Below are 15842 nucleotides of genomic sequence, written 5' to 3' on the forward strand. Positions count from 1 at the left end.
AATACCCACCAACGCTCATAACGGATACCCACCAACGCTTATAATGAGTAACCACCAACGCTTATAATGAATACCCACCAACACTCATGAGGAACACCCACCAACGCTCATCATGAATACCCACCAACGCTTATAATGAATACCCACCAATGCTTATAATGAATACCCACCAACACTCATGAGGAACACCCACCAACGCTCATCATGAATACCCACCAACGCTAATAATGAATACCCACCAACGTTCATCATGAACACCCACCAACGCTTATAATGCATACCCACCAACGCTCATGAAGAACACCCACCAACGCTTATAATGAATACCCACCAACGCTCATCATGAATACCCACCAACGTTCATGAAGAACACCCACCAACGCTTATAATGAATACCCACCAACGCTCATGAAGAACACCCACCAACGCTTATAATGAATACCTACCAACGCCCATAATGAATACCCACCAACTCTCATAATGAATAACCACCAACCCTCATAAGGAATACCCACCAATGCTCATGAGGAACACCCACCAACGCTCATAATGAATACCCACCAACGCTCATGAAGAACACCCACCAACGCTTATAATGAATACCCACCAACGCCCATAATGAATACCCACCAACTCTCATAATGAATAACCACCAACACTCATAATGAATACCCACCAACGCTCATTAGTATATTCCTACAAAGGCAGAGTATGTGATGACGTTTCTGTGTGTTGGTTAATTGGACAGAGTTGTTGTTGTGGTGATAAAAACGAATCTTGAATGTTACTGTGTTCTCAGAATAACCAGGAGTGTGTAACAGCATGATGGCTAAAAGACCACTAGAGCGGACTGTTCACGGTCGGATATCTCATATAAGGCACTGACCTGACTCATCCATCTCTCTTGTAATACTACGGTAGCTACAGGTGTCTGGTTATTTTCAGACTGGTTATTCCCAAACCATATCCCAATCTGAACCTGAGCCTGGCTTAACCCTGATAGAACAAATATCTAGCTGAACCCATGGCTTCAGGCCCTTTTTAGAATATTGGGATGAGAGATTTCCCTGTGAGCTCAGTTTGACGGATTTTTTGGAGTTCCTTACCTGATAGTCAAGGTTCGGGTTGTGGTAGGTGTATATCTATCTGAAAGTCACGGTTAGGGTTGTGGTAGGTGTATATCTACCTGAAAGTCAAGGTTAGGGTTGTGGTAGGTGTATATCTACCTGATAGGCAAGGTTCGGGTTGTGGTAGGTGTATATCTACCTGAAAGTCATGGTTAGGGTTGTGGTAGGTGTATATCTACCTGAAAGTCATGGTTAGGGTTGTGGTAGGTGTATATCTACCTGAACGTCAAGGTTAGGGTTGTGGTAGGTGTATATCTACCTGAAAGTCAAGGTTAGGGTTGGGGTAGGTGTATATCTACCTGAAAGTCAGGGTTAGGGTTGTGGTAGGTGTATATCTACCTGAAAGTCAAGGTTAGGGTTGTGGTAGGTGTATATCTACCTGAAAGTCAGGGTTAGGGTTGTGGTAGGTGTATATCTACCTGAAAGTCAAGGTTAGGGTTGTGGTAGGTGTATATCTACCTGAAAGTCAAGGTTAGGGTTGTGGTAGGTGTATATCTACCTGAAAGTCAGGGTTAGGGTTGGGGTAAGGTAGCCAGGCGGAGCGAGAGTTCTCCTGGTACTTGAAGGGGCCACCAAACACACGGGTGATGGCACTGAGGTTGAAGGCACACACCGCAGACGCTGCTATGCTATTCCTGTAGGGGGAGGAGAGGGAGAGAGATACATTTAAATATATATACAGTACCAGTCAAAAGTTTGGACACACCTACTCATTCCAGGGTTTTCCTTTATTTTGACAATTTTCTACATTGTAGAATAATGGTGAAGAAATCAACACTATTAAATAACACATATGGAATCATCCAGCTTCATGAGGTAGTCACCTGAAATACATTTCTATTAACAGGTGTGCTTTCTTAAAAGTTAACTTGTGAAATGTATTTCCATCTTAATGCGTTTGAGCCAATTAGTTGTGTTGTGACAAGGTAGGTTTGGTATACAGAAGATGGTCTTTTACCAAATAGGGTTAAGTTCATATTATGGCAAGAACAGCTCAAATAAGCAAAGAGAAACAACAGTCCATCCTTACTTTAAGGTCAGTCAATCTGGAAAATTCCAAGAACTTTTAAGGTTTCTTCAAGTGCAGTCGCAAAAACCATCAAGCGTTATGATGAAACTGCCTCTCATGAGGACAGCCACAGGAATGAAAGACCCAGAGGTACCTCTGCTGCAGAGGATAAGTTCATTAGAGTTACCAGCCTCAGAAATTGGCAATTAACTGCACCTCAGATTGCAGCCCAAATAAATGCTTCACAGAGTTCAAGTTACAGACACATCTCAACATCAACTGTTCATTGGAGACTGCGTGAATCAGGCCTTCATGGTCAAATTGCTGCAAAGAAACCACTACTAAAGGACAGCAATAATAATAAGAGAATTGCTTAGGCCGAGAAACACAAGCAATGGACATTAGTCCTTTGGTCTGATGAGTCCAAATTTGAGATTTTTGGTTTCAACTGTCGTGTCTTTGTGAGACGCAGAGTCTGTGAACAGACGATCTCCACATGTGTGGTTCCCACCATGAAGCATGGAGGAGGAGGTGTGATGGTGTGGGGGTGCTTTGCTGGTGAAACTGTCTGTGATTTATTTAGAATTCAAGGCACACTTAACTAGCATGGTTACCACAGCATTCATTCACAGTCTCTATGGGGGTACCACAGGATTCAATTCTCGGGCCGACTCTTTTCTCTGCATATATCAACGATGTCGCTCTTGCTGCGGGTGATTCCCTAATCCACCTCTACGCAGACAACACCATTCTGTATACATCTGGCCCTTCTTTGGACACTGTGTTAACTAACCTCCAAACGAGCTTCAATGCCATACAACACTCCTCTGTGGCCTCCAAATGCTCGTAAACACTAGCAAAACCAAATGCATGCTTTTCAACCATTCGCTGCACGCACCCGCCCGCCCGACTAGCATCACTACTCTGGACGGTTCTGACCTAGAATACGTGGACAACTACAAATACCTAGATGTTTGGTTAGACTGTAAACTCTCCTTCCAGACTCATATCAAACATCTCCAATCCAAAATCAAATCTAGAATCAGCTTTCTATTTCGCAACAAAGCCTCCATCACTCACACCGCCAAACGTACCCTAGTAAAACTGACTATCCTACCGATCCTCGACTTCGGCGATGTCATCTACAAAATACCTTCCAATACTCTACTCAAATTGGATGCAGTCTATCACAGTGCCATCCGTTTTGTTACCAAAGCGCCTTATACCACCCACCACTGCGACCTGTATGCTCTATTCGGCTGGCCCTCGCTACATATTCGTCGCCAGACCCACTGGCTCCAGGTCATCTATAAGTCTATGTTAGGTAAAGCTCCGCTTATCTCAGCTCACTGGTCACGATAACAACACCCACCCATAGCACGCGCTCCAGCAGGTATATCTCACTGGTCATCCCCAAAGCCAACACCTACTTTGGCCGCCTTTCCTTCCAGTTCTCTGCTGCCAGTAAATAGCCCACCCAATCTACCTACCTCATCCCCATATTGTTTTTATTTACTTTGCTGCTCTTTTGTACACCAGTATCACTACTCACACACCATCATCTGCTCATCATCATCTGCTCATCTATCACTCCAGTGTTAATCTGCTAAATTGTAATTACTTTGCTACTATTGCCTATTTATTGCCTTACCTCCTCATGCCATTTGCACACACTGTATATAGACTTTCTTTTTTTCTATTGTGTTATTGACTGTACGCTTCTTTATTCCATGTGTAACTCTGTGTTGTTGTTTGTGTCGCACTGCTTTGCTTTATCTTGGCCAGGTCGCAGTTGTAAATGAGAACTTGTTCTCAACTAGCTTACCTGGTTAAATAAAGGTGAAAAAAATTCAAATGAACAAAAGAAATCTGCAGCGATACGCCATCCCATCTGTTCTGCGCTTAGTGGGACTATTATTTGTTTTTCAACAGGACAATGACCCAACACACCTCCAGGCTGTGTAAGGGCTATTTGACCAAGAAGGAGAGTGATTGAGTGCTGCATCAGATGACCTGGCCTCCACAATTACCCGACCTCAACCCAATTGAGATAGTTTGGGATGAATTGGACTGCAAATTGAAGGAAAAGCAGCCAACAAGTGCTCAGCATATGTGGGAACTCCTTCAAGACTGTTGGAAAAGCATTCCAGGTGAAGCTGGTTGAGAGAATGCCAAGAGTGTGCAAAGCTGTCATCAAGGTAAATTGGTGGCTCCTTTGAAGAATCTAAAATATATTTTAATTTGTTTAACACTTTTTTGTTTACTACATGATTCCATATGTGTAATTTCATAGTTTTTATGTCTTCACCACTATTATACACTGTAGAAAATAGTCAAAATAAGGAAAAATCCTTGAATGAATAGGTGTCTCCAATCTTTTGATTGGTACTGTATATATGTCTATATATAGAGAGAGAGATTAAGAAGCCAACTAAGCAGACACAATGCTAGCTGACTGGTATATACCTCCATATCTGTCCCTACCAGATCGTGTCTGTGGACTCAGATCCCACTGTGAGTGATGGACGGTCTAATGTGACTATAAATTTAACACCAGGCTTCAATTAAGAGGTTCTGCCTCTCTGGCTAAGTGTACAGATCGGGCCTGACGAATAGCTTTGACTTTTCAAACTGTCACTTTAACAAGAGCATGTCTTCTCTAAGATATTATAAAATAACATGAGAGAAACTAGTCTGAATCAAACTGTCAAACTAAACGTGAGTGAATGATGATAGTATAATATGACTGTTCATTATCAGCTGTACCTGAAGGATACTTCAGTGTTTTGGCCACTTCAAGGTTTATTGACCATAATACGAACAGCCATGAAGGAACCTCTAGGCAGAGTACACAGTGGAGGCTGGTGGGATGAGCTATGAGAGGACTGGCTCATTGGAAAGGCTGGAATGGAATACATGGAACTGCATCAAACATGTGGTTTCCATACGTTTGATGTGTTTGATACCGTTCCATTCATTCCATTACAATGAGCCTGTCGTCCTATAGCTGATCCCACCAGCCGTATCTGGAGTCTACCCTCTGGCTACCCTCTGTCCTGCCCATTGTGACGGAGTAGGTCTGCACAGGCCCATGTTAGAGAGGGTAAAGTGTGTGTCTGGGTGTGTCTGTTTTTCTCTACGTGTTTCTTTAAGTGTCTTTGCATGTTTCTGCGAGTCTCCGCGTGTGTCTCTCTGTTTCTCTGTATGTCTCTGTATGTCTCTGTCTCTGTGTCTCTCTGTGTGTCTCTGTGTCTCTCTGTGTTTCTCTGCGTGTCTCTCTGTGTGTCTCTCTGTGTTTCTCTGCGTGTCTCTCTGTGTGTCTCTCTGTGTGTCTCTGTGTGTCTCTGCGTGTCTCTGCGTGTCTCTCTGTGTGTCTCTGTGTTTCTCTGCGTGTGTCTCTGCGTGTGTCTGTGTGTCTCTGTATGTCTCTGTGTGTCTGTTTGCATGTCTCTGTGTATATCTGTGTCTCTGTGTATCTCTGTGGTTCTCTGCATGTCTCTCTGTGTGTCTCTGCGTGTTTCTGTGTTTCTCTGTGTGTCTCTGTTACTGAGTGTATCTGTGTGTCTCTGTTTCTGTGTGTCTCTGTGTGTCTCTGTTTCTGTGTGTCTCTGTTTCTGTGTCTCTGTGTGTCTCTGTTTCTGTGTGTCTCTGTGTGTCTCTGTTTCTGTATGTCTCTGTGTGTCTCTGTTGCTGTGTGTTTCTGTGTGTCTCTGTGTGTCTCTGTGTGTCTAGAATGTATTTCGTACACGTTAGTAGTGAAGATCCCATAGAGTAGGTCTAACTCTGGCAGGTAGAACGTCCCCTGGAGTTCATTATAGTTGAACGGTATCTCCCCCGGTCGAGAGCAGTTCAACCGTGCCTTCATGAACGTGGTCCAGGTGTCCTCCAATAGGAAGCGTCCTCCAATGTCGTTCTTACAGACCCGGGCAGCACGTGAGAACACGGTCCGACCGCAGTCGTGTTCCAAAGCGTTCTCCCGAAAGAAGAAGTAGGTGAAGTTCCCGATGTCGTAGGATGAGACAAAGTTAGGCTCTGTTGAAGGAGGAGACATAGTTAGGCTCTGTTGAAGGAGGAGACATAGTTAGGCTCTGTTGAAGGAGGAGACAAAGTTAGGCTCTGTTGAAGGAGGAGACAAAGTTAGGCTCTGTTGAAGAAGGAGACATAGTTAGGCTCTGTTGAAGAAGGAGACATAGTTAGGCTCTGTTGAAGGAGGAGACAAAGTTAGGCTCTGTTGAAGAAGGAGACATAGTTAGGCTCTGTTGAAGGAGGAGACAAAGTTAGACTCTGTTGAAGTAGAAGACAAAGTTAGACTCTGTTGAAGTAGAAGACAAAGTTAGGCTCTGTTGAAGGAGGGGGAAGGGCAAAAGAGAAAACAGAGGAGTTTGAGAGAGTGAGAGTGAGTGAGAGAGAGATAGAGAGAGACCAATAGAGAGATAGCAAGAGAAAAAGCCAGAGAGAGAGAGAGAGGGATAGCAAGCGAAAAAGCCAGAGAGAGAGAGAGAGGGATAGCAAGAGAAAAAGCCAGAGAGAGAGAGAGAGGGATTGCAAGAGAAAAAGCCAAAGAGAGAGAGAGAGAGAGAGAGAGAGAGAGAGAGAGAATACACTTGAACCCAATGCGCTTCATGGTTGTGAGGTCTGGAGTCCGTTCACCAACCAAGAATTCACAAAATGGGACAAACACCAGAATTCTGCAAAAATATCCTCAGTGTACAATGCAGAACACCAAATAATGCATGCAGAGCACAATTAGGCTGATACCCGCTAATTACCAAAATCCAAAAAAGAGCCGTTAAATTCTACAACCACCTAAAAGGAAGCGATTCCCAAACCTTCCATAACAAAGCCATCACCTACAGAGAGATGAACCTGGAGAAGAGTCCCCTAAGCAAGCTGGTCCTGGGGCTCTTTTCACAAACATAAACACCCCACAGAGCCCCAGGACAGCAACATAATTAGACCCAACCAAGTCATGAGAAAACAAAAAAATAATTACTTGACAATTTGGAATGAATTTATAAAAGAAAACAGAGCAAACTAGAATGCTATTTGTCCCTAAACAGATGATAAATAGTGGCAGAATACCTGACCACTGTGACTGACCCAAACTTAAGGAAAGCTTTGACTATGTACAGACTCAGTGAGCATAGCCTTGCTATTGAGAAAGGCCGCCGTAGGCAAACCTGGCTCTCAAGAGAAGACAGGCTATGTGCACACTGCCCACAAAATGAGGTGGAAACTGAGCTGCACTTCCTAACCTCCTGCCCAATGTATGACCATATTAGAGACACATATTTCCCTCAGATTACACAGACAAACCCAATTTTGAAAACAAACCCAGTTTTTGATAAACTCCCATATCTACTGGGTGAAATAACACAGTGTGCAATCACAGCAACAAGATTTGTGACCTGTTGCCACAAGAAAAGGGAAACCAGTGAAGAACAAACACCATTGTAAATACAACCCATATTTATGTTTATTTATTTAGGGGTCCATAGGATCTTGATGTAGAGCTGTGAGGTAAAGGTGATTAGGGAAAATAAATGATGCCATTCTTATTAATGACTTTTGTGTTCCAATAGTAAAACCTACTATTCATTGTGGGAAGCCTACAGATTGAGATGAGGAATGACCAAAGCGGTGGTGTAGTGTAGTAAATCTGCTGACCTCCCACATCCACTCATTCCCGGGGGTTCATTTTTATGTATGACATTATTGGACCTTATCCACATGCTTTATCCTCCTTGACAGTGATTTAATCCACTTTTAAATTAAACATTATTTTTTGTATTTCTTTTTTGCTCTTTCAAATGGCCTTCTCCTCCGCAGCTTTGCACAGCATCACAGGAGAAGAGAGAGAAGAAAATCTATTTGATGTAAAATGAGTTACTGAACCTTTTCTCAAAGGTTGCTGCAACACGTGGTGCCTTTTTTATATATATTTTTTTTATGGTTTTATTTTTGGGTTTAATGCGAATCAGATCAAATCCCTGGTTGACAAGAGATTGACCTGCTCTTTTAGAGTGAGAGAATGACTGAAGCAGCGTATTCAATCAGCAGCCTTGTTCCAGGGGGGGTTGTGCTTTTGAACTGCAACACACTGCGCTCTTCACACCGACACGCTGATTTCATTGTTTCACCACCAGATGAAAATGTCACTTTGATGTCCTTCAACAAGGAAAGAGAGAAGCATGTCAATAAAGAATGACAAAGCTTTTGTGACATAATTATTTTTAAAAAGAAGTTAAAGACTTTGATCCCTTGTTGTCTTGAAAGAAATGGAAACAAAAAAAGTGTGTTGATGGTCTTTGTCATCAGTAAACTGTGTGACAGTGACAGACACCACAAGTTTACCTCCTTCAAACCCTTTTCTACATCTCTATACTACTACTGCGTATCCCCCTACCCTTTACCTCCTACCATTCAGCCATTTGGAGTTGTCCTAAGCATTGTATAATTGGTGGCACCCCACTCTCCCCTACTCCCCTTTCCTTTACCCTGTAACCCGGCCTACCATTCAGCCATTTGGAGTTGTACTGTGCGGTGCGTAGAGGCGGCAGCCCCCCCAGACTGCGGTAGATAGCTGGGTCTCTGCCAGAGAAGTCCATGGCGGTAGCAGCATACAGATCTCCACTGGAGGTGATCAGGGCTGTGGAGTTATGGAGAGGGTTGTAGGGACAACGGGCCATCCCACTGATCTGGTCATGGATCTCTGTCAGGTTGGTCAGCTAGATGAGATTAGAGGGGGAGGAGGGAGAGGGGGTGGACGGGAGAGGGGGACAGAGTTGGAGCAGATGGGGGGGAGAGAAAGGGGGACAGAGGTGGAGGAGATGAGGGGGGGGGGGGAAGGGGGACAGAGGTGGAGGAGATGAGATGAGGGGGTGGGTGGGTCTCCATTACTGTGAGTTGCAGCAGAACGATCACACAATGAGACAAGGCTAAACATTGAGCACTTGGGATGTTGCTTGGTTACGAGGGAGATATTTGGGAGTTTGACTTGAATAACTGATCGTGATAACACAAGTTCAAGGCAAAGCAATGTGAGTGCAGAGTGCTTGTGCTTATAAGGAGGAATTCTTCATCTCATTACATTCTTGTCATGACTATCATCCACTCCATTCATGCTAATGCAAATCACTGCTTCCACCACACACACAGTCAATACACACATAAACACACGCACCTCTTGTCTTGTACATTATCAGCCCACCATGCCAAAGAGGTAATTGACATTTGTACAGACCTCAGATTAAAAAGAAGGATATTGGAATCCCATAAACTATAATGCCTGTGACACTGCTTTTCTCGTCTAGTAAAAAAACTGTCACTTATCGTTACTGTAGGACCATCTTACAGTACCTTTACTCAAATAGGGGCGGCAGGTAGCCTAGTGGTTAGAACGTTGGACTATGTAACCGGAAGGTTGCAAGACCGAATCCCCGAGCTGACAAGGTTAACATCTGTCATTCTGCCCCTGAACAAGGCACTGTTCCTAGGCCATCATTGAAAATAAGAATATGTTCTTAACTGACTTGCCTAGTTAAATAAAGGTTAAACAATCCTACGTTTAGCTATCAGGTTATGATACAAAACCAACCCCTGGAGAATCAGCCAAGGTAAGACAAAAGCAACCCACAGTCTACCTATACAGTTCCTTTACCCTATCCTAAACCACACACTAAGACTATGGCCTTTTCTAATTTGGGAAAAAGTCTGTTCTCTGTCCTCTCTCCTCCAATCCTCTCTCCTCCGTCCTCTCTCCTTTGTGACCCGGAAACCAATAACTGGTCGAGTAGAGAGTCAATTTGTTAGTAGGTGAACGGAAGAGTGTCCTCCCCTCCTCGTTAGCCACTTTTCATTAGGATCGCGTATCCTACCTGAGTCCTTCATCAGGATAGTGTATCCTACCTGAGTCCTTCATCAGGAGAGTGCATCCTACCTGAGTCCTTCATCAGGAGAGTGCATCCTACCTGAGTCCTTCATCAGGAGAGTGTATCCTACCTGAGTCCTTCATCAGGATAGTGTATCCTACCTGAGTCCTTCATCAAGATAGTGTAACCTACCTGAGTCCTTCATCAGGATAGTGTATCCTACCTGAGTCCTTCATCAGGATAGTGTAACCTACCTGAGTCCTTCATCAGGATAGTGTAACCTACCTGAGTCCATCAGGATAGTGTAACCTACCTGAGTCCTTCATCAGGATAGTGTAACCTACCTGAGTCCTTCATCAGGATAGTGTAACCTACCTGAGTCCTTCATCAGGATAGTGTATCCTACCTGAGTCCTTCATCAGGATAGTGTAACCTACCTGAGTCCTTCATCAGGATAGTGTAACCTACCTGAGTCCTTCATCAGGATAGTGTAACCTACCTGAGTCCTTCATCAGGATAGTGTAACCTACCTGAGTCCTTCATCAGGATAGTGTATCCTACCTTTGAAGCAGGTGTTGTTTACTCAGAGGAGAAAAGAATGCAAACAACTAGCTACATTTGTTTTTTATATTTATTTTGGGATTTCCTTCCCTGTAAAAGTCATTTGCCTGATGATCAGCGAGTGGAGAAGGAGAGTCTCATTTCCATCCACTTTGCATCTCCTCGCTTACCTTTGACATTTATCGAAAAAGGAGGCGACAGAGGACGGAGGAGAGTGGACGCAGGAGTTGAACAAATCTATTTGAGAAAAGGCTGAACAACACAACATCTGTCACAGGACCAATGCTAAGAAAAAACTCCACCTTCACCACAGCGCCGTATTTCCTAAAGAGGTTCACACACTTGTTATTCCTCCTAGTAGTGTTGGGTCATTATAATGACTTGTTATTCCTCCTAGTAGTGTTGGGTCATTATAATGACTTGTTATTCCTCCTAGTAGTGTTGGGTCATTATAATGACTTGTTATTCCTCCTAGTAGTGTTGGGTAGTTATAATGACTTGTTATTCCTCCTAGTAGTGTTGGGTCATTATAATGACTTGTTATTCCTCCTAGTAGTGTTGGGTCATTATAATGACTTGTTATTCCTCCTAGTAGTGTTGGGTCATTATAATGACATGTTATTCCTCCTAGTAGTGTTGGGTCATTATAATGACTTGTTATTCCTCCTAGTAGTGTTGGGTCATTATAATAACTTGTTATTCCTCCTAGTAGGGTTGGGTCATAATAATGACATGTTATTCATCCTAGTAGTGTTGGGTCATTATAATGACTTGTTATTCCTCCTAGTAGTATTGGGTCATTATAATGACATGTTATTCCTCCTAGTAGTGTTGGGTCATTATAATGACTTGTTATTCCTCCTAGTAGAGTTGGGTCATTATAATGACTCACTTGTTATTCCTCCTAGTAGTGTTGGGTCATTATAATGACTTGTTATTCCTCCTAGTAGTGTTGGGTCATTATAATGACTTGTTATTCCTCCTAGTAGTGTTGGGTCATTATAATGACTTGTTATTCCTCCTAGTAGTGTTGGGTCATTATAATGACTTGTTATTCCTCGTAGTAGTGTTGGGTAGTTATAATGACTTGTTATTCCTCCTAGTAGTGTTGAATCATTATAATGACTTGTTATTCCTCATAGTAGTGTTGGGTCATTATAATGACTTGTTATTCCTCCTAGTAGTGTTGGGTAGTTATAATGACTTGTTATTCCTCCTAGTAGTGTTGGGTCATTATAATGACTTGTTATTCCTCCTAGTAGTGTTGGGTCATTATAATGACTTGTTATTCCTCCTAGTAGTGTTGGGTAGTTATAATGACTTGTTATTCCTCCTAGTAGTGTTGAATCATTATAATGACTTGTTATTCCTCCTAGTAGTGTTGGATTTTATAACGACTTGTTATTCCTCCTAGTATTGTTGGGTAGTTATAATGACTTGTTATTCCTCCTAGTAGTGTTGGGTCATTATAATGACTTGATAATCCTCCTAGTAGTGTTGGGTCATTATAATGACTTGTTATTCCTCCTAGTAGTATTGGGTCATTATAATGACTTGTTATTCCTCCTAGTAGTGTTGGGTAGTTATAATGACTTGTTATTCCTCCTAGTAGTGTTGGGTCATTATAATGACTTGTTATTCCTCCTAGTAGTGTTGGGTCATTATAATGACTTGTTATTCCTCCTAGTAGGGTTGGATCATTATAATGGCATGTTATTACTCCTAGTAGTGTTGGGTCATTATAATGACTTGTTATTCCTCCTAGTAGGGTTGGATCATTATAATGACTTGTTATTCCTCCTAGTAGTGTTGGGTCATTATAATGACTTGTTATTCCTCCTAGTTGTGTTGGGTCATTATAATGACATGTTATTCCTCCTAGTAGAGTTGGGTCATTATAATGACTTGTTATTCCTCCTAGTAGAGTTGGGTCATTATAATGACTTGTTATTCCTCCCAGTAGAGTTGGGTCATTATAATGACTTGTTATTCCTCCTAGTAGGGTTGGGTCATTATAATGACTTGTTATTCCTCCTAGTAGAGTTGGGTCATTATAATGACTTGTTATTCCTCCCAGTAGAGTTGGGTCATTATAATGACTTGATAATCCTCCAAGTACGGTTGGGTCATTATAATGACTCACTTGTTATTCCTCCCAGTTTGGTAGGGACATTGCATGAATTGCTATTCCTTCTACTAGTGTTGGGTCATTATAATGACTTGTTATTCCTCCTAGTAGAGTTGGGTCATTATAATGACTTGTTTTTCTTCCTAGTAGTGTTGGGTCATTATAATGACTTGTTATACCTCCTAGTAGTGTTGGGCCATTATAATGACTTGTTATTCCTCCTAGTAGTGTTGGGTAGTTATAATGACTTGTTATTCCTCCTAGTAGTGTTGAATCATTATAATGACTTGTTATTCCTCCTAGTAGCGTTGGGTCATTATAATGACTTGTTATTCCTCCTAGTAATGTTGGGTCATTATAATGACTCACTTGTTATTCCTCCTAGTAGGGTTGGGTCATTATAATGACATGTTATTACTCCTAGTAGTGTTGGGTCATTATAATGACTTGTTATTCCTCCTAGTAGTGTTGGGTCATTATAATGACTCACTTGTTATTCCTCCTAGTAGTGTTGGGTCATTATAATGACTTGTTATTCCTCCTAGTAGTGTTGGGTCATTATAATGACTTGTTATTCCTCCTAGTAGTGTTTGGTCATTATAATGACTTGTTATTCCTCCTAGTAGCGTTGGGTCATTATAATGACTCTAGTGAAATCCATCTGTTTTCCTGGATAATGCGTTATTAAACCCCTTCACTGACTTAAGGAAATCCCTGGGTAAAGCGTAATTAAACCACATCACTGAATTAATGAAATCCCTGGGAAACTTGTTATTAAACTATATCACTGACTTAAGCAAATCCTTTCCGTTTTCACAAGCAGCTCGATGCGAGACTCAGCGCTCAGGCGTTTGGTTTGTCTGTCTTTGAAAGTGGGCCAAATCCAGCTCTCTGTGTTTAAAAATACTTAACAGCCCAACCTACACATGGCCCTGACACTTGTTCCCAATAAATCGTCATGCAGCATAACCTGAGGCAGCAGTTCTGAATATGTTTAAGAGGTGGAACGTGTACAGTGTTGATATGTCATTATAACACATGGTGTTACCGTGAAATCTCACCGTGAATAAAATATGCTTAGAGCAAGATTTTCACCTCCATTCCTATCAATCTAAGCTGAGGTCATGTTTTTTCTGAGTGGATTTATATAAACCAACATTTTTTTGTTACAATTTATGGGTAGACACATACTGTTGTGTAAATACATTTTTGTTTTGATGGAAACCCTTCCAATAAATTATAAATACTGAATTATAAATACTATATTCTCCAATTGGGGTTCCACAATACCATACAGAACACAAGCCTTGTTTGACAGAAACACTAAAGCTTCTCTATAATGCTGGCTGTAGTTTCGGGTTAATCAATGAGAGATGGACTTTCTACTTCCTTAAGGGACGTGACACTTATATTCAAACAGCATAACAGAACGGGTCACTTTGGATAGATTTATTACAGTGGGTCGACTTGGACCACTGTTGGTTCCGGCGACACAAACTACCTCCGCTCCGGGCTTCCGGCCTGACCCAGCTCAACCCAACAGAGTGTCTGTGTCTGTGCCTGACGTCTGAGATGAAAGGAGGTATTGATGGAGCTCTTCCTGTGTGTTGAGGGAAGTGTTTGGGTCAAGCTGGACCTGTAAGATGGGTCTAATAGAAGTAGAGTGTAGATAGAGGCTGACTCATAGTAAACCGTCTCGGAAATGTCCTCAGACACAGAGAGTGACAGGCAAGGAGGTGTTAGATGTCTGAGTCAATGATTCATAGCTGTCTACAGGATAGATGAGGACATTGGGTCTGCAATAATAGGCTCTATGTCATCACCACCACCATCCTCATCATCGTCATTGTCATGATCAATATCATGGATAGAGGATTGCATTCTCACTTTACTCACAATGGCAAATATAATCCTGCCATTCGAGGCCATAAATATTGATATGGTGTTAAATTGAATTAGAATATTGAATGACATTTGACCAGTGACTACATCATTAATGAACAGGATATTCCTCCTACTTTATGACTTAGTGATAACTAAATGTATATTGTTATCTCCTCGCTCACTCTCCCTCTCCTCGCTTCCTCTCTCCTCTTCCCCCCTCTCTCCCCCACCCCATTTAAATTCCAGTCAATTCAGGAAGTACACTAAAATTCCAATTCTCTTCAATGCCTTTCAATTAGGAACTATTTGAATTTCAAATGGAATTGACCCCAACCCTGCCAGTTATGCAGTACTTATCTAGACCGACTCAGAGTGTGTTCTCCTATGACAGGGCTGATAAAATACCACCATAGTCATTTCCTGAAATTTATACTATTACGTATTTCAGCCGCAGGAAATAGTCGTTATGAGACGACGACCTTTGCATTTGCTACTTTTGGAGAAAAATCTATATTTTAACAAAGGTAACACCACCCCCTCCACCTACCCTCCACTATGCTACCACATAATATAACAAACAGGTCACACACTTTCCTCAGGAAAGACTGCAGGTTTTTAATACGGTAGGTGGAGTCAAAGCAGAGTGGGCAGAGAGGAAAAAAGAAGGAAGTTCCAGATTTCGATAAAAAGCAAGTAGAGAAGAGAAGACAAGGTACGTTATTAGATTCTTACAGTGCGGTTGGTGCAGACTGGTGTGAAAGCGTTGGTTCCGCATGTAAACAGTCTGTCTCCATTCACCAGCAAAACTCTGATGTAGTTCTGACATTCCTCCTGTGAAGAGGACAGAACAGCACAGCTAACATTAGCCCTCATAGAAGGACACAGACACAGCAACACCTTAGCCAAATTTAAAGTTTCATGTATTTGGCTTTTGTATGTACATACATTGGAATTTCTCTTCAACGTGAGCTCAAAAAAGGTAGAAGAAGATTTTTTTAAACACAAAAGAATAGATACAATACTAATGATCACATATGCTAAATAAGAATGTAAGTGAAAATAATAGCCTAAACATTGGACTAATTCTGAATAATGATGCAACAGCAGAAGAAAGCACGAGGGGAGTTTTTCTTTGCCGCTATCGCCTTGGCTAACTCTTCAGGGGTTTGTTCTAGGATCTGGCTAACTCTTCAGGGGTTTGTTCTAGGACCTGGCTAACTCTTCAGGGGTTTGTTCTAGGACCTGGCTAACTCTTCAGGGGT

The 15842-nt window shown here is 42.1% G+C and overlaps 1 protein-coding gene across 2 annotated transcripts in view; it reads right to left on the reverse strand.

Moving 5' to 3' along the window:
• Window positions 1-15842, reverse strand: part of LOC106590611 (semaphorin-5A) — a 334049-nt gene that overhangs the window by 186925 nt on the left and 131282 nt on the right. For both annotated transcript variants that reach the window (XR_014383102.1, XM_082970801.1), the window contains exons 6-9: window positions 15313-15411; window positions 8651-8864; window positions 5883-6168; window positions 1627-1762 (exon numbers count right to left, since the gene is read on the reverse strand). Coding sequence is in view for 1 of the 2 variants with exons in the window: in XM_082970801.1 (XP_082826927.1) it covers window positions 1627-1762; window positions 5883-6168; window positions 8651-8864; window positions 15313-15411 (735 nt within the window). In the remaining variant the exon portion in view is untranslated. The remainder of the gene's footprint in view (window positions 1-1626; window positions 1763-5882; window positions 6169-8650; window positions 8865-15312; window positions 15412-15842) is intronic.

Source organism: Salmo salar, chromosome 29 (assembly GCF_965601325.2).
Source record: "Salmo salar chromosome 29, fSalSal1, whole genome shotgun sequence".
Lineage (NCBI taxonomy): Eukaryota > Metazoa > Chordata > Actinopteri > Salmoniformes > Salmonidae > Salmo > Salmo salar.